The following is a 24,856-nucleotide window of genomic DNA, read 5'->3' on the forward strand; positions in this document are numbered from 1 at the left end:
CCACCACAACTGAGCCCAAAATTTATGCTGTTGAGATATTTATTGAGCTTTGTCCCATTTTACGACCTTTCTTGACTCAGTTTTTAAGTGAATCACTGCAGTTGGTAAGTTTGCAATTTGGTTATTAAGTGAATCTGGATTCCCCATTGACCTTGCTTGTCAGAAATTTGCAAAGGGTGATCACATAACCACAGGACACAGCAACGGTCACAAATATGAACCAGTTGCCAAGCATCTGAATTTTTATCACATGATCATGGGGATGCTGCAAAGGTTGTAACCAGTGGTGAGATTCAAATTTTTTTACTACTGGTTCTGTGGGTGTGGCTTGGCGGGCGTGTCAGGGGAAGGATACTGCAAAATCTCCATTCCCACCCCACTCACGAGCCAGTCATAGGTGATATTTGCCAGTTCTCCAAACTCCTCAAAATTTCCACTACTGGTTCTCTAGAAACTGATGAATTTCACCCTGGTTGTAACTGTGAAAAAGTCATAAATCACTTTTTTTCAGTGCCATTGTAACCTTAAACGGTCACTAAATAAATATTGAGGACTACCTGTACTAAGATCAGCTCAGTATGCATACAGGCAGTCCTTGACTTACAACAGTTCACTTATTGATCGTTCAACGGGACTAAAAAAAGTGACTTATGACCATTTTTCACACTTACGACCATTGCAGCATCCCCATGGTCACATGAATTGCATTCAAATGTTTGACAATGGTTCACAGTTATGACGTTTGCGGTGTCCCGGGGTCGTGATCATATTTCGCTATCTCCTGACAAGCAAATTCAATGGGGAAACACTTAACAAACCGTGTTATTAATTTTACAACTGTGGCGATTCTCTTAACAACCGTGGCAAGTAAAATCGTACAATGGGGCAACCCCCCCTTCACAGACTTCTCACTTAGCAACATAAAGACTGGGCTCAACCGTGGTCCTAAGTCGAGGACTGCCTGTAGCCCGAAGCATCAACCCTACCTATGATTTCCACTTTGAGCGAATAGTGTAAAGCTGGATAAACTTAGCTCTGTGTTCGTATGAAGTGAACTAATCTAACTGCTGGGATTCACACGTTCTTACTAACTTAGCAAACCGCCTGGGATCGCAACTGATCACCAGCCGACCGCAATTCTCTCTAGCGTGAAAACCGAGAAATCCTTTCTTCGAGGACTGATCAGCGGAGGGAAAGAGCATCTCGTGAAGTTTCAAAAGTAACCCAGCGGGTCAGCCGAGTCTTCACCCCGCGACCGCCTCCACTCGGAAACTCCCACAGGCGGAAGACGCCCCCGAAGCGAGAAAAAGGGGAAAGCTTCTGAATGGAAGCTCCTCTGTCCAGTAAGAACGCGATACGTCATAATGCCCCCTCTTCCTCTGAGCACGCGCAGTAGCGCGGGGCCGGTTCCGCGCGGGAATTACGGAGCTGCTGCTGCGGCGGCGGCGGGATATTCCGCAGCAGTTTATTTCGCGGAAGAAAGTGTGATGGTGGGAAAGGGTCGGCATTGTGCAACCTACGCCCCTGACCTATTAGCCTGTGAGCAGGTTAGAAGGCGCGCGGTTTTGTCCCAGGTACTTTCGTTTTGCATGTCCGGCTTCTAAAGCGAGTTTCGGGATTTGTCCATGCAGTCAGCGATTATTTGCAGCCCCGATTTCTTGTTTGCTGTTTTATGGAGTATGTATTATTTTCCCTTCAATTGTCTTGGACTACAAGTTCTGTGACTCACGATTCACATGAGGAAATAATGACTAGCGGTTACGGGAGTGGGAATCCTGTGCATCAAGTACAGCTAAATCCTTGACTTTACAACAGTTCAGTTAGGGACCGTTCAAAGTTACAACATCACTGAAAAGAAGTGACTGATGACCATTTTTCACACTTATGACCGTTGCAGCATCCCAATGGTCATGCAGTCAAAATCCAGACAGTTGGCAACTGACTCACATTTATTATGGTTGTCCAAAAGGTATTTTTTCAAGAGGCAATCTGACTGTCTGGTTTTTCTTTGAAGACTTTTCGCTTCTCATCCAAGAAGCTTCTTCAGCTCTGACTCCATTCCCCACCATCTGGTCAGAGCTGAAGAAACGTCTTGGATGAGAAAGGAAACGTCTTCAAAGAAAAATAAGAAAGTTCAGTTGCCTCTTGAAAAAAAAAACAGCTTTGGAACAACCATGACCTGGATGACTGAGAATCTCCATAGACGTTTAATGATGGTTGCAGTTTCTCAGGATCATGTGATCATTTTTTGCAACCTTCTGACAAACAAAGTCAGTGGGTAAACCAGATTTACTTGACAACTGTGGCAAGAAAGGTTGTAAAATGGTGCAATTTTTTTTTAACAAATGTCTTCCTTAGCATCATAAATTTTGAACTCAGTTGTGGTTGTAAGTCGAGGTCTACCTGTATACATCAGGGTGGACAAAAGTGTGATAGATTGTCTCCATCTTTTGGGAAGTCTAACCTCCTGGCAGTTTCCACTGTCAAAAACCTCAGATTAACAACCAGTCTTTGATGATTATTGGTTAATATTCACCAAAATACATTTCCTGGGAATTTCTGTATTGAGTATGGAGTATTTCTTTATAGATATATTGTATAGAATCATGGCTCAAAATATAGGGTCTGTAATCTGAAACTTAGATTAATCTCTGAATATAAACAAGGAGAAAAATTACCTTGCTTTGGACTTTATTTCCCATACTTCCTTGCAACAGCTATGCTGACTGGGAATTTAGAGGGCATTACAGTAGTAGTAGTACTGAAAGTCACTCACTGTCCAAAGTTACTTAAATGGGTTTCATTTTTAACCTAACAGTTTTCTATTTTCTTAAATAATAAAAGGCCATATAAGTGTTCACTGTTAGCAGTATCAAATTGTGAATTATCTTACAATCTACCCAATTTAAGACACATTTAAATTGAAGGGGATAGTTTTAATAAAATATCTAGAGGTATTTTTTGTTGCTTTTGCCATGGAGCAAGAAGAATTAGCAAAGATATGAATATGCTTTTCTAATCAAATATGTATTTTGTTCTGGTACAGAGACACTCTAGTACAAATGTGTCTGACCTGTCAAATAATAATTGTTAGTACATATAGTAGTAGTCTGGCTCTTGGGCTTTGAACTGACACCTGAGCTGAAATCCTATGTCAATGAAGGTAGGCAGCTACATCTATGAATCTGAAATTTCTAGTTGTTAAAAGGCACACCAACTGGGTTTTCAATATCATAGAGTCTCTGCATAGAAAGATTCCAGAATAAGACCCATTAGTTAAGAGTATATCAGTTTGAAGTCTATGTAACGGTTTTTGTTCTGATTAAAATAAATTGAGAAAGGAAATATGAACAGACACTTGAAACAAAAGCAAGGGTTCCCCAACTGTCCCTTATCCCTTTCATGCTGGAATTTCACTTAAACTGACTGTGGAAAATCAGCATAAGATGGAACTGGTGGAAGATTTGTCTTTTAATTTCCATTTGCAAGTTCACTTAGAATTGCTGTCCCCCCTAAAAACTAATGCCACTTCTTCTATATGTACAGTACATCCTTAGTGGAAAATATTTTTAGGACTATTATATTTTGTTCAAATTTACAAAAGCAGAATCATGACAAGCTAATTATTATTTATGCATTTATTAAAGTAGTTTGAGATTTCCAAAAGAAAGAATAAAATTAAATGGCAAATTTTAAAAATTCATAAGAAATTAATAGGTAATAATCCCAAGAATAGAGGAAAATGTATCGCCAATATTAAATTTGTAATGAAAAAACCTGAGAAAAATTGAAGGGTCTCCTGGATACAGAAAAGACAGGTGGGAACCTGGCAAAACTTATTGAAGAACCACTAAGGAAACCTACTTTTTTGTAAGCTACTTTATCATAATCTCCGATAATGGAGACATTCCAGGAACTCCTCCTCAGAATGTCATATTTACTGTACCTCAGTAACATGATGTAAATAACTATTGAATTATGGCATTATGAAGAAAAGAAACCCTTGCATCTCTTGGATTTACTGATCTAGTTCATACATTAAGGACTGGCTTGTTGAATCATAGTTGATTTAAGGTAAAATTGACTGGGCTCTAAATTTATTCATTATGGTAGAAAGTCAGGATATAAATTGAATAAAAATCACACTAATCTCAAAGGACAAACAAAAGCTGCACAGTGGCGTGACAAAATATGTAAACTGTGAATTGATGCTCTACTGATTAATTAAAAAGGAAGTAAATGCTCATAGTCTCATAGCTATATACAAAGAAAAGAAGGAAACACATAAGTGCTCAGCATCAATCTTATAATTATTATGACTGCTGTTTATTTGGTTTCCCCAGCAAGATGCAGTATGTTGTACTATAACCTCCATTACCCAGCTAACTTGATAATTGGTTGTGAATGATGAGATTTCTACTGCAATACATCTGGAAAACAACTGTAAATATTAATCTACAGCTAGTTTAATGTTATGTTTGAGGTGACAGAATGAATTTAGTTGATAGTTTTGGGATTCTGATGTATTCGGATGCTCAGCTGATTTGAAAACTTATTGTGCCTTGACATATTTCTAAGTCCTTGTGGGAAATCTATCACTTTCTGCTTTAATAGGTAAGATTTAGTTCTGATAATTCAGAAAAAGAAAAATGTATGCTGCATGTTTTTATTTTTCCAGGGAGAAGTGTGAACAATGGATGATGACTCCAGCACTCACTCCGTGCCTTCTTTGCTTACTGACAGCTTAGAGGCCGCAATGGAAATAGAAGGCCATTACTCCCGAGTTCTTTCTTTCTCCTGTGCCTCAGACCTGAAAAGTGAAGGAAAAAGCTTTTCTCCTGATTCTTATTTAGCAAGTGGTTCTCTTAAGAGGTATGTAAAACCTAAAATGCTGCTCCTGGGACTTTTATTTTGAACATACTATTAGACAAGCTGGATTTTACTAAGAATGTTCCAGTATCATAATTACTTGGAATAGTATTAAAATCCCTGGTGTGTGAGTATGTTCAGAACTGAGAATTTGGAATGTTTAATTAGCTTCTTCTAACAGCTGCTGTGTGCCACTATGATCCCATTAGTGTTTTCGGCTTTTGTTTGAATAGATCTTGGGGATAATTCTTTATATTGCTGTTATGGAATATCTCTACAATATTTCTTCTACTTAGCTTGGGTTATATGTTCAATAAGAAACGTATTTATAATGCTGATTCTGTGTCTGGTACTAGTGATTCAAAGAATTATAACATACAGGCCATGAATTAGTTTTTCTGTAGATAATTTATGTCATTGTATATATGCCTCCTGTTGCTTGATAGTGAGATGGGCAGTATATAAATTTAATAATCTCATAAGGGGGGACAAAGTTCTGTAACAACAACACTGTGTATATTGAAATGTAGAATATAAATATGGCATAGATGACGGGTGTCAAACTCGGCGTCACATTGCTGTCACATGATGTATCGTAATGCTTTTTCCCTTTGCGGATTTGGGGTGGGTGTGGCCTGTATGTGACGCGTCAGACCTGCGGGCTGCCAGTTTGGTACCCCTGCCTTAGACAGACTTCTCTAAACTGATACCTTTCGTTTTAGTCCTTGACTTAACAACAGTTCATTTAGTAACTGTTCAACTGTTCACACTGAAAAAAGTAACTTATCACCGTTTTTCATACTTACAACTGTTGCAGCATCCCCATGGACCAAATTCGGACATTTGGCAGCTGACTCATATTTATGACAGTTGCAATGTCCTGGGCTCACGTGATCACCTTGTGACCTCCTGACGAACAAAGTCAATGGGGAAGACAGATTCACTTAACCACCATGTTCATAACTGCAGTGATTCACTTAACAACTGTGGCAAGAAAAGTCGTAAAACAGGGCAAAATTCACTTAACAAAGGTTTAACTTAGCAGCAGAAATACTAGACTCAAATGTGGTTGTACATCGAGGTCTACCTGTATACCAGTGATTCTCAAGCAGATCTGTGATGATCCATGAAGTACTCTTAAGCCAAATACTGATCATGGTCACCACAAATTAGCTGGCTGGAGCTGACTCCTTTAGCCTTTGCTTCTTCAAATTAGCTGACCATCAGTTCCTTGAGTGTCATATGTACCCCGCTTCCCCCAAGTAATGTCATGCAATTTGAATTTAAATTAAGAGATCCTTCTCTATGGGACTAACAAAGTGGTGGTACTTGATTAGATATTTTTCGTATCAGTATTTGGAACCCATGAGACAACACTACTAGCAGGAAAGGGGAGGAGAGTACAATATTTTCCCCATTCCCAACTTGTATGTTGTGTTCAGTTGTTGTTTGTGCTATTCTGGATTACATGAGTGCTTTTGTTTGTGTTTGTGTACCTTATCTATGTTAGGCTGTTTTTTGACTGGTTTTATGAAAACGAATCACTACCGAAAGCTAGTTTATTGATGTATAAAAGTGATCATGAGTTTTATGAGTTTTAGTTTTATGAGTTTTATTAGTATTTGTAGGCCGCCCTTTTCCCTGAGGGGACTCAGGGCGGCTCACACAAAACCGGGAAGGGGGAATACAGACATTAAGATAGAAACATATAATAAAATAGTGGGCAACATACATTCATCATTCGGGAGGGGTAACTATCATTGTCCCCAGGCCTGACGGGCGAGCCAGTTCTTCAAGGCTATGCGGAAGGCTTGGACGGTGGAGAGGGTACGAATCTCCACGGGGAGCTCGTTCCAAAGGGTCGGGGCTACTGCTGAGAAGGCCCTCCTCCTTGTAGTTGCCAGCCGACACTGGCTGGCCGATGGGATGCGGAGGAGGCCTAATCTATGGGATCTTATTGGTCGTAGGGAGGTAATTGGCAGAAGGCGGTCTCTCAAGTATCCAGATCCACTGCCATGTAGGGCTTTATGGGTGACTAATAGCACCTTGAAGCGCATCCGGAGATCGACAGGTAGCCAGCGCAGCTCGCGGAGGATAGGTGTTATGCGGGTAAATCGAGGTGTACCCGCAATCACTCGCGCGGCTGCGTTCTGCACTAGCTGAAGTCGCCGGATGCTCTTCAAGGGCAGCCCCATGTAGAGCACATTGCAGTATTCCAGCCTAGAGGTCACAAGGGCCCGAGTGACTGTTGTGAGAGCCTCCCGATTCAGGTAGGGTCGCAACTGGCGCACCAGGCGAACCTGGGAGAATGCCCCCCTGGTCACAGCCGTTAAGTGGTGGTCAAATGACAGCTGTGGATCCAGGAGGACTCCCAAGTTGCGAACCCTCTCTGAGGGGTATAAAATTTGACCCCCCAGCCTGAGTGGTGGAATATTAGTCAAATCTTTGGGAGGAAAACACAACAGCCACTCGGTCTTTTCTGGGTTGAGCACAAGCTTGTTAACCCTCATCCAGTCCATAACGGCCTCAAGGCCCCGGCTCATCACGTCTACCGCTTCATTGAGTTGGCACGGGGCGGACAGATACAATTGAGTATCGTCCGCATATTGATGGTATCTAATCCCGTGCCTGCGGATGATCTCTCCCAGCGGTTTCATGTAGATGTTGAATAGTAGGGGGGATAAGACCGAGCCCTGAGGCACCCCATAATTTAGGGGCCTAGGGGACGATCTCTGCCCCCCCACTAACACCGACTGCGACCTGTCCGAGAGGTAGGAGGAGAACCACCGTAGCACGGTGCCTCCCACTCCCACCTCCCGCAGTCGTCGCAGAAGGATACCATGGTCGATGGTATCGAAAGCCGCTGAGAGGTCAAGGAGGACCAGGATGGAGGAATATCCTTCATCTCTGGCTCTCCAGAGATCATCAATCAATGCGACCAAAGCGGTTTCTGTGCTGTAACCGGGTCTGAAGCCTGACTGGAAGGGGTCTAGATAGTTTGCTTCCTCCAAGGACCGTTGGAGCTGGAAGGCCACCACCTTCTCAACAACCTTCCCCAAGAAGGGAAGGTTGGAGACTGGACGATAGTTATTAAGAACAGCTGGATCCAAGGATGGTTTCTTCAGGAGGGGTCTCACCACCGCCGCTTTCAGTGCGGCGGGGAAGTTCCCCTCCTGAAGGGAGGCGGTTACAACCGCCTGGATCCAGCCTCGTGTCACCTCACTGCAGTTAGTAACCAGCCATGAGGGACACGGATCCAGAACACAGGTGGAGGTACTTACAGCTCTCATGGCCTTGTCCACATCCCCGGGGGTAACGTCCTGAAACTCAACCCATAGTTGTTCTACTTGGTCCCCCTGTGCCTCGGCTGGAACTGCGGGGGTGGAGTCCAAGTCCGACCGAAACCGAGCAATTTTGTCCGCTAAGAATTGGGCATACTCTTCAGCTCTGCCCTGCAAGGGTTCCCCCGCCTCCCTTTTGTTCAGTAGGGAGCGGGTTATCCTAAACAGGGCGGCTGGACGGGACTCAGCGGATGCAACCAGGGTGGCTATGTGCGATCTTTTTGCTGCCCTAAGTGCCCTGGTGTATTCCCTGGTGCAGGTGGTTACCATTGCTCGGTTCGATTCGGACTTATCGGACCTCCAACGGTGCTCTAGGCATCTCCTCCTGCGCTTCATCTCCCGGAGTTCCTCGGTAAACCAAGGGGGTCTCCGGGATCCGCCGCCTCGGAGGAGCCGCAGTGGCGCAATCCGGTCGAGGGCCTCCGACGCTGCCGAGTGCCACGCAGCAGCCAGAGTCTCCACCGGACTGTGGGCGAAAGTGTCAGGAATAACCCCAAGCTCTGTCTGGAACCTTGACGGTTCCATAAGACGCCTGGGGCGGAACCACCTGGTCGGTTCCTCCTCCCTACAGTGGGGGTTTGGCCTCCGGAAGTCAAGCCTCAGTAGGCAGTGGTCTGACCACGACAGGGGTATGATGTCACTCCCCCTCAGACCAAGATCACAAATCCACTGCTCCGAGAGAAATACAAGGTCAAGCATGTGTCCCGCTGAATGGGTTGGGCCTCGAATTACTTGGGTCAAGCCCATGGCTGTCATGGAAGCCATGAACTCCTGCGCCCCATCAGAGTTTTCACCGAGCGACGGCAAATTAAAGTCCCCCAGGACCATCAACCTAGGGAACTCAATTGCCAGCTCGGCTACCGACTCGAGGAGCGAGGGGAGGGCTGCTGCAACGCTGTTGGGAGGCAGGTACGTTAGCAGCAAACCCACTTGACCCTTGAGGTCCAACTTTAACAGCAAAGACTCACACCCGACAATCTCCGGAGCAGGGACCCTACAAGGAACTAATGACTCCCGGATAACAGCGGCCACACCCCCACCCCTTCCCTGGGCTCTCGGCTGATGCAGCACCTGAAATCCTTCTGGGCACAGCTCTACAAGGGGGACTCCTCCCTCTGGGCCCAGCCAGGTTTCAGTAATACATGCCAGGTCTGCCCTCTCGTCTAAAATTAAGTCCCGGACGAGAGGAGCTTTATGAACAACAGACCTGGCATTTAGCGACAACAGCCTGAGACCAGGGTCCTGACTACTTGCGCCATCTGGTCTTGGAGTGGGACTCCTAGGGCCGGAAGGAGGGATCTCTGTAATGTAGCGAACCCTCCTTCCCCGGTAATGGCCTGCCCTAAAGTCCCCGCCGTATCTGCCCCTCCCTGTTACGACCGCAATACCCCGACCCTCTCCCGTGTCTCTGGTCCCCTCAACCACCCCCGTGGCCCCCGCAACTCCCGGCAGGTCCTCCGAATCACACATACTCATACACTCCCCCAAACAGTCCCCACGCAAAAGTTAAAAAACACAAAATCTACAACAATATGATCATAAAAGTGGGACATTCATTCATCTCATAAGTACCTCATGCATAGCCCATACAAAGAAAGAAGAAAAAGATGAAAGAAAAGAAAGAAATTATAAATTGCGCAGAATTAATTAATTTAAGGTGCGAGTTCAGGCAGTAAAAACTGGCTCTCAATGTTCAGGATTGAAATGGCTAAGGACCAGTTATAGTTCAGATAGTATCTATGGGGGAGTGTCTTATAACCCCTCTCTTTTTCAATAACTTTGTTAGTCAGGAGGTCCTGTGGGGGTTCAAAACAAACACGCAGTGCAATCATCATCTGTCCACCCGCAGTACAAGTCCAGAGTCTTCCTTCTGGTGGAAAAACCATTCCAAGAAGTTCCCAGAGGCACACCATTAAAAATAAATGGGAAGAGATGGAACAGGCGCTGTAATTGTCTAGAGACCCCGTCGTTGTTCCCAAAATGGCGCTTGCTCCCTCGATGTTAGATAGGCAAGGCAGTCCAGAAAGCACCGGGGACTCTGAGGCCAATGGGATCATCCAGGTCTGCAAATTCCAGGGGTGGTCTCCCCAGTTCCGCAATTCCCCTGCAGGCAAACGGGGGGGCAGGGGTGGGGGAGGCAATGGGGACGCCAAAACACCGTACCACTGCCACCAAGTTGATAGTCCTCTCCTCGCCGCCGAACAGCTGATACAAAAGAAGCAGCCCGGAGATCGCCAAAATCGCCCAAACCTTTACAATCCGCAGCTACAGCGTCCTGACGGCCCGGAGATGGTCCTGGGGGTGGATGCACAGTCGTGGGTCGCTCCCGTCGCAAGCCAGCATAGCTAGAAGATGAAACAGGCGACGGAGCCCTCGTAGAACGCCACCGCCATTTCCAAACCGAAATCCTCTTCCGCGCTGCTGAACGGCCCGACCAGCATGGAGACCGCTAAAGACGCTGGAGCCCTTGCGGTTCGGGGCTATCTCCAAGGAGGTAGTCCCTGCCGCCAACTGATCTTTTTGGGCTCCCTGGGACTTAGGCTTCCCGGATGAGTTGTTTATATTATATTTTAAAGATGTTACTCGCGGTTTTTCCAGCATTTCGTCGGGTAGATTTTAGAGCGGACGGAGCCTTGCAGCCATCTTAATCCTCGCACATGCGCAAAAACTCTCATCATGCAATAGCAAGAAATGAGAATTGCAGTAAGATACAGAAAATAACCAAAGTGCTTTAAATACAGTTATCAACTATGCAGTCAGGTGTGCTAGGCTGTAGAATTGTGATCTCCCGTAACGAATCCAGAAAGAGTACTGTGAGACATACAACATGATCTAAAAAAAATCAGATTCCCTGACCCACTTCCTGAGATCCCTATGCATTTCATGTTAAGAAATTTGATTATACAGTATTGCAAAGCTAATCGTTTATGGGGTACATGAAGCAATTCAAGCAGCAAATAAATAGTTACATTTCGATTAGATTTTTAATATAGTACACAGTTTATTATTATTTTTATTTTATTTTTATTATTTTATTTATTAGTTTTGTATGCTGCCCACTCTCGGAAGACTCAGGGCAGCTTACAATAAAAAGGGAAGGGGGATATAAAAATAAAAACAACAGTTTAAAATTACAACAACATTCATAACTTAGAATGGGGCTGGATAATTCAACAGCCCCAGGCCTGCTGGAACAGCCAGGTCTTAGTTGCTTTGCGGAAGGCCGGAAGGGTAGTAAGTAGGGTAGGAAGGGTCCGGATAAATTTAGTTTTAAAGGGTCTTCTAAAATAAAGTGAATACGAAGACACACACCAGGGGACATATAACAATTATCTTGGTCACCAATGAGCAAGGTTATGATATATTAATAAAATACAAATTGAATAGATGTGTGCAACTTTCCAGTTGGGCTAATATTAGAATTAGTTGTAAAATGGAATCCCAGCATACCTGGAGAGTGCCTAGTTAAAGAATACCTATGGATGTTGCTTAAGGAACTATAAACAATATTAACTTTGTTTCTTAGGAATTTACTGGGGCTGGATCCCTTTCCAATTGACTATGAAAAGGACATTGTGGAATTATTTGATTTTCAATGGGTTACTGAAATTGCTTTAGTTGAATCTTGTACATTTCTCTTTGGATTATTGAGGTATGATATCTTTATTAACTTTATTAACTTTATTCATTAAAAATGAAACTCAGTCAACTGAACATTTAAAGATGTGCCACAAATACCATTGACTGGTGCTAATGGTTGATCCGGGTTGCTGCCAGCATCCTAGGTTTCAACCAAATATCTTCTTAAAATGTACAATGTTCCAAGTAGTGCAGTTTTTTGCAGTTCCGCTGGTGTTATTGCAGGAAGCTGCAATTTCTTGATGCATTTTGTAAAATTCTTGAACATGATACCAAGTGCCCTGATGACAATGGGTATCATTGTTACATGTTTCATCCCTAATCATGTAGTTATTTAATTATTATTAAATAATTACATTGTTGTTATTCCTGGAATATATCATTGGTTATTATATTGCTTCATATTTCTTAAAACCTACAATATTCTGTTCCAAATATTTGTTCCGAGGACTTTCACTAGCTATATTATTAAAGTGCATTGTACTGAACTATAATGGAAGTTAAAGCTCTTTATAAAAGAAACCCCTAATAAAGATTGAAGAACCCATCCACCTATGAAAAGATGCTTTACCCAGGCTGGCAAGCTTGTTGGCATGGATGATTTGCAGAGATAATTTTTTTTTAAAAAAAGGAAGTCTAACAAATATAATGTATGCCTGCATACATGTGCTGCATTCATATATAGATATTAGAATTATTTATTGGCCAAGTATGATTGGATACACAGGGAATTTATCTTCGGTGCATAAGATCTCAGTGTACATAAATGATATAAGTGATAAACCATGGTCATAGTCATCATAAATACACTCATCATGAATCATAAGATATTATGATCATAACATATGTCTATGTAGAGATACATATATTGTTTGAATGCAGTATTTAGGTATATACTTTTGTTTACAATAACATCTTTTTCTTTTAATTCTAACAGACAATTTATATACAAATTAGAAAACCTTGCTCAATCAAGTTCATCTGACTTTGGTAAATTTTAAAATATTTTTAATTTATATGTGCCTTACAACAATTTGTACAATAAAATTGTGTGTTTGTGTATGTACACAAAGATAAATACTTGGAGCCTATCAAAGACAGCCATACATGTACAGGTATATATGGATATACATTTAATATGGTAAGGCAGGGGTCCCAAACCCCTGGTCCACAGACCAGAACTGGGACGTGGTCTGTTGGGAACTGGGCCATGCAAGCAGCAGGTGAGCACACGAAGCTTCATTTGCGCATGCACGGTATCTAGGTTACACACGCAAAATCATACACCACCGCCAGTCCTTGGAGCCAGAAAGGTTGGGGACCACTTGCAAAGTCATTGTTCTTGTAATAATTCTTAGACTGTTATGATAAAAAAGCTGGCAAATTCCATCCTATACAGATTCTGGCAATCCAGCAAAATATTTATATCCCCCAAATGTGGGAGACACATTTTGATCCAGGAATTTTGAGTTGTTTTTAAGAAATTATTTTTCTGGATATATTTTTAGTTATACTGTTTTTAGCTTATTATTTGCTCTATGTGTGAGTTATAATGCCTTAATGTTTCTTCTGGGACAGAAAGAGAGGAAGGAAAGCAAAAGAAATATTATCATCTTGATGCTGTGGTATATATAACCAATTTCACATCCCTATTTTTTTTAAAAATGAAAATCTTAAAAGCAATCCCGTTATCCAAATAATCTAATAGAAAATTTGACAGCTGATTTGATACTTCATGTTTTCAATATGCGGCAATGTGAGCAAAATGTTAGTCATTTAAATACAATTATACTTTTTGCTTGATAGATAAAGAGGTTGCCAGTTCCTTAAAATACATAGCATATTTTGAGTGGGCAGACATAAAGCAGACGCTCCATAGATGCCTTTAAAGATACATACTACATTGATAAGCTCTGAAATGAATAGATTAAGAAGTTGTGATCCTCCAGATGTTGCTGAATTAAAATTCCCGTTAGTCTTCCACCAATATGGCTAATAGTGAAAGATAAAGAAAACTGTGGGCAATGGGCTCCCCAATCCTGACACAAAACCGTATTTAAACAGCTTCATCACAGCCATCAGAGAAAAATTCATTTGTATGTGTAGGTTATATATAGTGTTTAAGGAGCTGGTTTAGAAACCAGGAGATTGTGAGTTCTAGTTCTGCTTGGGGATGAAAAACTGGCTGGGTGACTTTGAACCAGTAACTCTCTTTAAGCCCAATTTACCTCACAGAATTATTATTGTGGGGAAAATAGGAGGAGGAAAGAGTATTATGTATGCTCACCACCCTACTTAAAAAGTAATAAAGGCAGAATAGGTAGAATGATGGATAGATAAATTATCTTTTCCTTCCTTCTGTGCCACCTGGTTGGATAGTAATACTCTCATGCATTCAAACTTCTCCTGTGCGCTGCTTGGAGAGTCCAAGCATGAGTTAATTCTGTCTAACTGCCCTGGACTGAATTGAAAGATCTTTAGCCACGCCTCCGCTGCTGACACCTCAGATTTTTTCAATTCAGTCTAACCCAGTGGACGTGTTTCAAGTGGTTCCTTCTATTAATCCATATTTGGACTCTTCAACCTACCAGTTTTGGTCTTTTTCCTTATTGTTCCTTTACAGAGAGCAGTTCTGATGAGCTTTCTTTGCCTTCCTTATCATCAGTAGATTTGCTGACGTGTCCCAGGCTCTGCTCAGGCATGCGCGGTCATCTGGGCGGCAAGGTGATGCGAGCAGCTTGTGGTGCCAGCACCTTCGTGATCGAGCCAGCTTCTAGCACAGCGGTCAGCAGTGCGGGGACCCAGCTGCTAGCGCTATTCCCTCATTCGGTTTGTGCGGCAGCCAGTGGTATAAGGACCCAGCAGTTCGCATCATTGTTTCGTTCCCAGCCTTTAGCACCAAACTTCGCCTTGAATTCTCACTGCAGGAGCTGGAAGATTGTGGCGGCCATTTTAAACTGCAATTCTCCTATGCTTTTCAGCGTGGTGGCCGTTTTTGCATAGCATTTAACGTGGTGGCCATTTTAGACTGTGCCTTCAGTCTAAAGCGAAACTTTTTGGGGAGGCCTTGGACTCTCATTACAAATAAAAATAAAAAGAAGGTCATGCCTTCTGTAACCAAGAAGGCGGAGCATAGAGGTTCCAGGTTGTTCAGGAAGCAGTCCTTTCGTGCTTCCGAACCATCGAATAGCACTAGACCATCCATATGCGCAGGGTTCCGATCAGTCCCAGGACCGTCAGACATTTCAGGATAGGGGCCACCAGCAGACATTTACTAAGCGGCCTTTTTGTGGCGAATCAGGCTCCAGACGGCTCCCATCGGAGGCTGCCCACAGCTGTTCCAGGACCGATGGGAGCAGACCACGTCAGACCAGTGGGTACTTAAAACGGTTTGACTGGGTCTGACCCTGGAATTTGTCACTCCTCCCCCCACCACTTCATCCGCTGTCCCACCCCCTCCTCCCCAGACAAAAGATCCCTAATGGAGCAGGAGATTCAGCACCTTTGGGAAATAAGGGCCATAGAACCAGTGCCAGCAGTACAAGAGGGGTCAGGCTTCTACTCCATCCTGTTCCTCGTTTCAAAAAACTTGGGAGGGTAGAGGGGGATATTAGAGCTAAAGAAATTAAATTACCATCTAGCGTACAAATGCTTCAAAATGCAGTCCCTCCAGTTAGTACTGGGCTGCATGAGACCAGGAGATCTGCTAACATCAATAGATCTCAGAGAAGCGTACCTCCACATCCCAGTTCGCAGGACTCACCACAGATTCCTGAGATTTTATTATGCAGGCCACCATTATCAATACAATGCTCTGCCATTTGGCCTGTCATCGGCCCCCAGCACCTTTACAAAGGTCCTGGCAGCTGTACCAAAGCCAGCAACTCTCCGCCTTGATGTTCCCCTTCCCCCTTTGAGTTGTTCGCCGCCCTGAGTCCCTCCCGGAAAAGGGCGGCATATAAATAAAACAAATCTAAATCTAAATCTTGATCCGTCCCTCACAAGGTTCAACTATCCTTGCAGTGATGGCAGTCTCCTGCGTTATCCAAGGACAGTCTCTTCCGCAAGCCGGATCGTCTAACCATCACAACAGATGCCAGCTTATTCGGATGGGGAGCCCATCTCAACAATCAAGTTGCGCAGGGCAGGTGGTCCACCAGCGATCTCAAGCACAGCATAAACTGGCTGGAGCTAAAAGTGGCAAGACTAGCTCTTCTTCATTTCCAGTCAACCATTCAGGGCCACCATGTAATGCTTCTCACAGACAATGTATCCACCAAGGCGCATGTTAACCACCAGGGAGGTACCTGATCCAAGTTGTTGATGGCATAGGCGGAGTACCTGGGGAAGTGGGCGGGAAAATACCTGCCATCTCTTTTAGCGGAGCACATCTCCAGGGTAAGCAATGTCCAGGCTGACTGGCTGAGCAGGCCCATGATCGATCACTCAGAGTGGTGCCTGCACCTGCACCTGCACCGGACCTCTTCCTCAAGATCACACTGAGGTTTGGCCGCCCGTCAGTCAACCTATTCGCCACCTCGGAGAACACACATTTCCCTTACTTCTTCTCCAGATTCAGATGCCCAAGAGCAGAAGGTGTCAATGCCCTTCTTTGCCACTGGCCACCCGGCCTACTCTACGCGTTTCCGCCATTGCCACTCCTTCCCAGGGAGATTCACAAGATCCTCATGGAACAAGTGGAGGTGCTTCTGGTAGCGCCATTTTGGCCCAGATGGGCATGGTTTGCTGAGCTCGTCAGCCTCTCCATCACCAAGCCATGGAGAATTCCTCCAGAAGAGGTCTCTCTCATCCAGGGGGCCCCATCCCATCCTGAGTTTCAGTGGCTCCAATTGGCCGTCTGGCACTTGAGAGGGACCTCCTAGAGAGGGATAGGCTCTCCACTAAGGTCATCCAAACCATTTAGGTGTCGCGTCGACCATCAGCTACCAGAACTTATGATGCCACCTGATCAGCCTTTGCAAAGTGGTGCATAGAAAACCAGATCAATCCTGCTTCTGCTTCCATACCGCAAATTTTGGACTTTTTGCAGTAGGTGTTGGACCAAGGATTGGCGGCTAACATGCTTCGTCACCAAGTTGCAGTGCTGTCCACTGTCCTGGTCTCCAGTGAACACCTCTCCCTGGTATGTCATCCCAGGGTCCACAATTTCCTGAAGAGCGCCACCAACCTGAGGCCCTCAGTCATCCATAGATACCCGACTTGGGAGTTGAACACTGTACTCAGGGCACTGATCAGTCCACCATTTGAGCCCCTCCGATCCTGTGACTTAAAACACCTGACTTTCAAAATGGCCTTTCTGACCGCTATCACCTCTGCACGTAGGATCTCGGAGATGGCAGCCCTGTCTGTCAGGGAGGACCTATGTCCCATACACCCAGACAGGATCATTCTCTATCTAAACCCCTCGTTCCTTCCTAAGGTCAATTCCTGGTTCCATCGGAGCCAGGAAGTCAGGAAGTCATCCTTCCAGACTTCTGTTTTCATCCGAGACATCCTAGGGAACGCAGATGGTACAAAGCTGATGTGCGCAGAGCCATTCGCAAGTATATTAAGCATAAGGTGTCATTCAGGCAGTTGGAATCATTCTTCATTTCATTCCAGCCTGCCACTATGGGATGTAAAGTCACCTCTGCCACCATCGGCCGATGGTTGTGCATCTGCATCGCCCTTGCTTATGAGTCCAGTCCAAGCAGGCACCGTGCCACATCATGGCCCACTCCACAAGGAGCGCCACATCCACAGCAGCCTGGGCAACCCAAGCGCCCATAGAAGAAATCTGCAGAGTGGCAACGTGGGCATCGCCATCTCAGTTTGTGCGAAATTACAAATTAGACAAGTTCGCATCGGCAGAAGCAGCCTTTGGGAAAAGAGTCCTTCAGGGTATCCATTCCGCTGGAGAGACCATTGACTCGGTTGTTCCAGGCCCTACTGACATTTAGCTTGGGTATGCCCCATGCTTGGACTCTCCAAGCAGCACACAGGAGAAGACGCATTGGCTTACCTGAACGGTCTTCTCTGTGCACTGCGGGAGAGTCCAACCCTGCCCTAGGGTCTCTCACAGCTGCCAGCTTCGTTGATGTGAACTGATTTCACTTGAACCTATGATGGACACAACTGACTTACGACTTATGTGAACTAATTTTGACTTGAACTTATGACAGACTCAAGGGAACCACTGCTGAACAGACTTACAGGTCCACACCCTCATCAAAAAAATCTGACATGCCATCAATGGAGATGTGGCTGAAGATCTTTCAATTCAGTCCAGGGTAGTCAGACAGAATTAACCCATGCTTGAACTTTCCTGCAGCGCACAGAGAAGACTGTTCAGGTAAGCCCATGCTTCTTTCCCATGACCCAGCATTGAGGAATTCTGGGCACAAAATGACTGAACTGCACTGTAGTCCAACAAAATTGGACACTGCCAGGTTGTGGAAAGGCTAATTTAATTTTTCATATTGGGCACTAAAACAAGCAAAATGAAAAGGCAGTTCTTCATTGGTTCCCAAAGCTTGGAAGGAATGGCTTAGCCCCAGTGTCTTCTTCTCCCGGAGTTGATCCACTTTGTATGTACAGTATGTGAAAATGTGCAAAGAAGCTATTTTCCCCTCTGCCTCTTGTCTTTTTCACTTCTGGCTTATAAAGCTTTTCCAGGAGTTGCATAATGGATAAGGAGGGTTTAACCATCTTGCCTTGCGAAAAGGGGGCTGCTTGGGTTCAGGCTCCCTGCCTTGGCCAAGTGAGGAGTATTGGGGAAAGGAAAAGCAGCAAGAACACGGGAGGCCAAACTTGAACTCTTTGCACAAAATGTAAAGGGAGTCCAGGGGTGATCCGTGAAAATTGCTAGTGGCATGAGCCATTGTTAAGGATGATTGCTTGACTGACATCTTCCCCTTCCCTCCAAATCCCCAATTTTTTCCTTCTCCCTTTGTTTTCCATTTTCCCTTTACCTGCCAAAGTGGTTCACCCATTGTGCTTTATTCCAGAAGGCTCCCTCAGCACTTAAGAGAAGAGAGATACTCTTTTTTTTTCCTTTACCATTTGTACTCTTGTTAGGAAAACCTAGACCAGTGATGGCTAACCTTTTTGTAAAGGCGTGCCAAAATTGTGTGTGCGTGTGCTGTCGTGTGTGCATGCCCAGGCTCACAATGGAATGCACCCCACCCATCCACCTGCGCATGAACCCCCGTGCATGTGCACAGCCGTGTGGGGGGGGGAGTTTTCGCCCTCCCAGGCTCCGGAGGCTTTCCTAAGCCTGGGGAGGGTGAAAAACAGCATCCCTCCGGAAGGCCAAAAATGAACTGGCTGGCGCGCGCATGTGCACTGGAGCTGAGGGCTGGAGTGCTGGCAAATATGGCTCTGCGTGTCACCTGTGGTTCGCCATCACGAACCTAGACTGTGGTGGACAATAGTCCAGATTTTGTTTCCATTGGGAAAACCTCAGTCTAGCCAGAATGGGAAGAAGTTCAAGATGGGTTTCTAGCTTTGGCGCATGAGCCCTTCAAAATATGCAAATTTGTTCACAGCATCCTAAGAGGTCTCAATTCACAGTTAAAACTCCTTGTTCATGAATTGGCTTATTCTTGTTAAACTGGTGCAGATGATTCAACTCAAAGGGTGAATTTTGGGGTACCCTTAATATACAATTATGATAATATGTAAGGATAAAGGTTTGTTCTTCAAGCTTGTGGGGTGTTTTCTGAACATTCTGTTACCAGACTAGGTACCATCAGTGGAGTTTAGGGGATGTCAGTGTTCTTCTGTTTAAGGGCTTCAGGTGTGGTGTGTTAAGTGAGGGTCTTGTGATTGACACCCCCCTCCACATCTGAAGCCCTTATAAACAGAAGAACACTGACATCCCCTAAACTCCACTGAAGATGTTACGTAACCTGGTATAATAAAATGTTTGGAAACCAAACCACAAGCTCGGAAAACAAATCTTCAACCTCCTGCTACACCCAAGCTACAGATGTTCGCCATGCAATGATAACATGTATTATTGTTTAAGAGCCAAGGTGGCGCAGTGGTTAAATGCAGCACTGCAGGCTACTGCTAGATCAGCAGGTCAGCGGTTCAAATCTCACCGGCTCAGGGTTGACTCAGCCTTCCATCCTTCCGAGGTGGGTAAAATGAGGACCCAGATTGTTGGGGGCAATATGCTGACTCTGTAAACCGCTTAGAGAGGCCTGAAAGGCCTATGAAGCGGTATATAAGTCTACTGCTATTGCTAAATATTACCCTTAATGTGAACATCAAGTAAAATTGTGTAGTGCACGAACTCCTTAAGAGCCCATCCTTAATTTCTAATTTCAGGTCAAGCTGCAAACCGTCACTTAGAAGCGCATAATACGAGACAAAAATGTGTTGAGTTCCTACAATATGTTAAAGTTTTCATCTTCAGGTGAGATGTCAAGCATAAGTCCTGTTTCATCGATTCTGCATATTTTATGTTGTATGGTATTTATGTCTCCATGAATTTCTCCAGGTATTTGGAGCCACATGATACAGAAGATGAGTTGTTCCATCCATATGAGAAACAAGAAGCACAACTCCCTTCCTTGATTGTTGAAGAACTCTATTCTTTGACACTGCATATTGGCCACCTATATGACCTCCCTGCTTGCATTCTAGAAGGAAATGCCATTCTGCCTCAAGCAAAGGTTATCTGGTTTTTTTTTCCTTTATAAGTAATATTATCAAACATGAGGATTATGCAGAAATACAGAACATATTGTTTATAAATGTGGGGACATTGATGGGGAATGCTATAAGACATGGCACAAAGTCACTACCATTATCAAGTGATGAATTAAGAGGTGATATTACTAGGGCTCATAGATATAGAAGATCTCTAACTTGTAGGCCAGCCCCTAGGAGCTTTCTCATCTAGCCTCTTGAACTTTCTTCAGGTTGTGTCTTTCTTCCCCATTAATTCTGAATTTGGGGAAGATTTTGTCTCCAGTATGCACGTGTGTGAGATACTGTACATTAGGACGTCTGCCTTCTAGAATACATGTGTCTTTAGGAATGGGGGGAGGGAGGGGTTAATGTCTCTGCTCATTATTTTCATTCAGTTACCAAAGATCCAATCCAAATTCAGTTTGCCCTTTGTTTTCTTCCCCTCCACTATTTTAGGAAATTTTTCACAAGTTTCTCTGTGGCTAGTGAGATGGAGAATCCTACTTCCATAGAACAGTGTACTCGATCTGTATAAAAGTACCAAAAGTACTTTGTATCCCCACACTTTCCCTGAACTCAGAAGAGTTTAATTGCCCATCATTATTTCCCAAAACAAGATGTTCTTTTAGTATATTAAATCATTGCTATGGGGAAAAAAACCATGTTTCCCCGAAAATATGATAGCGTCTTATTTTCTTTTGAACCCCGAAATAAGCGCTTGGCCTTATTTTCGGGAAGGTCTTTTTATTTTTGAGGTGCAAGAGCGCTGCTGTATTGCAATATTTTGGGGGAGGGCTTATTTTTGGGGGAGGGCTTAGTTTAGCGCATGCACTCAAAAGCCCGATTGAGTTTATTATCCAGGAAGGTCTTATTTTGGGGAAAACAGGGTAGGAAATTCAGAATATTATAGTTTATATGTATGCTGAGATAAAAATGAAAAACATTCCTGAGGGTAAAAAGGAGATAAAAATATACTACATATAGGAAGTTCTCATTTATCAACTGCCTTGTTTAGTGACTGCTATTTCAGTGGTGTTGAAAATGTAACTTGAGCTTCACAGGTCTATAAAGCAAATGAAACAGGAGTAAGATTGTAAGCATAGTTGCAGTTTCGCTTACGGATCTCTTTGCTACCATGTTGCCAGTCCCAGTTGTTACTAAATGAGGACTACCTCTAGTGGTCTTATAATTTTAAAATGACTGGATACCTATTTACACTAGTAATAACACGGCCTTATAGTTTTTGTTATTAATTGTCTTTTCTGTGTTGAGTTCTGTTAGCATCATTTTAATAATATTACAGGTACCCTCCTACATTAATTATCAGTCTGGTTCCAGCCCAGGAAAGCCAGTTCATTTTCAAATCCTTATAAGTCACAGTGTATTCTGTATATATAAATTAAAATATAACATATAGTATTTTTCTTGGATATTTTTAATGTAGTTATTTCCTCCATCATGGCACTTGCTGCATCTGTACATAGACATTCACTGGTCAGTGTTGGAAATCCTCCATCTTCTTGGTGAAAAAATGCGAAGTGAGTCACTTTGTTTCTATCTTTTGTGTTATTTGTATTTTGGGATTTGGAAGGATAAATAAAATACAAGCAAATAGTTGCTAAAACAATAGTCTCAAGGAGAGCTCATATTCTGTAGTCTTCATAAACAAGTGTATTTAATATTATGAAATGTGAAGATCCCAGCAGTCGTTAACCAAGGATCATACATGATCCAAACTATTCCTTCTTTGGTCCCTCCCAGCCCCAAGCTGTGTTGCCTTCTTTTCAACTCACCCATCTGCCTACATCTTCCCATTGCTTCCTTTCTAGCCACCTTACACCCCACTGCCTCTGCCAGCACTGACCTGGTCCAACACAATCTGCTTTCCAAAACCTCTCCAATAGGCTATGCACAATTTGGACAAGAGGTCAACATGGCCTTGGAAAGAAGCCTGGCACAGTTAGCAGCTGCCTAAAAAAGGGGTTAGTTGTTATCTCAACGGTGGCAGGAAAAAGACAGTAAAGGTTATTTTGGGATGTAAGATTGACAGGGCCAGCAGAAGGGGGGGGGATAGGTGGATGGAAGTTCCTGTGGTCATAAATGCTGAAGGTGCCCAAATTTTGATTTTGGAGATGCTGCAACGGTTGTACCAGAGGTGGGTTGCTCCCAGTTTGCACCAGTTCAAGCGAACCGGTAGTGGAAATTGTGACTAGGTCGTCGAACCAGTAGGGAAGGCAGGCTTGCCACGCCCCTGAACTGGTTCCCCAGTTACCGCGGCATGGCTTTTTTGTCATTTTCAATGTTCTGCGCATGCGCAGATCTATTTACAGGCAACTGCACATGTGAGTGAAGTGACTGCATGCACGCAAATCGCTTATGCACCGAACCGGCAGTAACGCCGGCAGAAAACCCACCCCTGGGCTATACATTTAAGGACTATGTATAACCACCAATCATTCAGTGTCCCTGAACGATTTAGGGACAATTTGGTCTCTGAAAAAATGTTCATAACTCAAGGATTGTACAATTTTCAATGATAACATTAAGCTTAGTTTTAATTAGAGAGTTCTGGCTCTTAACTCAGAGATGACAGCGTTTGCTCTGCTATGATGCTTCGTTATATATAGGACAGGGTGGACAAACACAAGAAAAGTGTTTCGCAATCAGCGAAAGGAAGGGGAGAAATTGTGGGTTGCATTATTGATATCTGGCATCTTCATCCTTTACTATCTCTACATGCTGACATTCTTACGTCAATTTTCATATTTTAAATGTGGTACTTCCATTACCTCTGGGATTTTGGTTGGTAGCAGGTGGATCTATTAAAGATTCTTAAACCAGGACTTCATGGTCCAGGTTTTAACAAGTTGACATTAAAATTAAAAATTCAATTTTTTAGATATAATGAGAAACACTCATTTAAGTATACTAGGATTACAACAGTTTGATCAGTTCGTTTACTTTTGCTTGCAAAAATGGGGATTTTAAATGCTTGCATTTATTCATGTACAGTTTCAATTTTTTGCAGCTGTTCATTTGCCCACAGTTCTATTAAGACCTAAGCTTACCCAATGGTTGTTAAGACTATTTAGTAACAAATGAATTTAAGATTCATGGAGGTGCAGTAAAAATATTTCCAAGTAATTCACCAAGAAATAAAAGAGAAACTGAAATATGGAAAGAGATTGTGCTTCCTGTTACTTTTTGCTATTTATGGGGAGAGTCTGTTTTTAAACTATGGAAGCTAAATAAAACAGAAAAGATCAGATTACCGTTTTATGTGGTTATCTGGTAATTGGGAAGATCAGTCTTCGTCATCCTGGGACCTGTCAGAATATGATAAACTTGATTTCCTGGTATTCTAAATTAGGTAAATAGCAATGAATTATGGAGACTGAAGTCTGATATTATGTTGAAATCCAGACAATATTCTGTAGGAACCAGTTAGGGATTCCTAAAATAAGTTATTTCTACTTCATTTCTTTTAACTATAATCTTTTAGTCCTCAAATTATAAATTATAAACACCCTTAATGAGACGGATTCATCTGTGCAGCACCATTTTTTTAAATCAATGAATAACTCAACTGATTTATATAATTTCACAGCAAAACTTCAATTATAAATCAATTAAAAGATCAATGCATCTATCCATTTATTATTTGTCCTATTGATTTAAAATCAATAAACACTGTCCTTTTGATTTTAATGGCATTTTTAACTTAATTCTTTACAAATAAATTCTGTTTTCATTGTATTTTGAGAGGGTGAAAAGGTCCTTACACAGATTGCACACTCAACAGTCTGTGAATGTTACAGCACAATTCTAAATTTAACAGTTATCTTTATCTTTATTAATGAAGTTATAAAAATATTTTGAAGGCACATGGTGTAATGTGTTCTCAAATGTGATTATGCTGCAGTATTTTTAAAATTATTCATGCAAGTTCTCTTGGAATATTCAGAAAAATAAAATGTTTAGAATTACGCATATTCTAAATACATTGTAGTGTCAAAAATGGCTATTCCGAGAGATCTTGGTTACTCTAGCCAATGAAGCGTAAAGATATACTCAGATTTTAAAAAAAATAATTCTTGATTGACAACTTCATTTTAAAAGGATCAGTGGTAACCAGACATCATTCAGCACTGATGTAGAGTACTGTCAATCTTAGCTGCTGAATGATAGATGAATGCCACTTATTTCTAACTTCTCTATACCTCCTTCTACTTCCACAAGTTTATTTAATAATTGATAAAAAGGTATGAATTAAGTGACAACAAGGCACCCTATTCACATTTACTCAA

At 43.1% G+C, this 24,856-nt stretch overlaps 1 protein-coding gene across 1 annotated transcript in view; it reads left to right on the forward strand.

The window, feature by feature from the left end:
- Positions 1-1,438: 1,438 nt before the first annotated feature.
- The window catches only part of MMS22L (MMS22 like, DNA repair protein), an 87,343-nt gene continuing 63,925 nt past the window's right edge, over positions 1,439-24,856 (forward strand). The window contains exons 1-7 of the mRNA XM_087719151.1: positions 1,439-1,574; positions 4,679-4,872; positions 11,737-11,862; positions 12,787-12,839; positions 20,184-20,271; positions 20,356-20,530; positions 21,994-22,087. Of these exons, the coding sequence (XP_087575277.1) occupies positions 4,694-4,872; positions 11,737-11,862; positions 12,787-12,839; positions 20,184-20,271; positions 20,356-20,530; positions 21,994-22,087 (715 nt within the window). The 5' untranslated portion in view covers positions 1,439-1,574; positions 4,679-4,693. The remainder of the gene's footprint in view (positions 1,575-4,678; positions 4,873-11,736; positions 11,863-12,786; positions 12,840-20,183; positions 20,272-20,355; positions 20,531-21,993; positions 22,088-24,856) is intronic.

The sequence above is a fragment of the Thamnophis sirtalis genome, unplaced genomic scaffold (genome assembly GCF_051295495.1).
Source record: "Thamnophis sirtalis isolate CommonGarterSnake01/CBP01778 unplaced genomic scaffold, rThaSir2_p1.2 scaffold_6, whole genome shotgun sequence".
In the NCBI taxonomy this organism is placed as follows: Eukaryota; Metazoa; Chordata; class Lepidosauria; order Squamata; family Natricidae; genus Thamnophis; species Thamnophis sirtalis.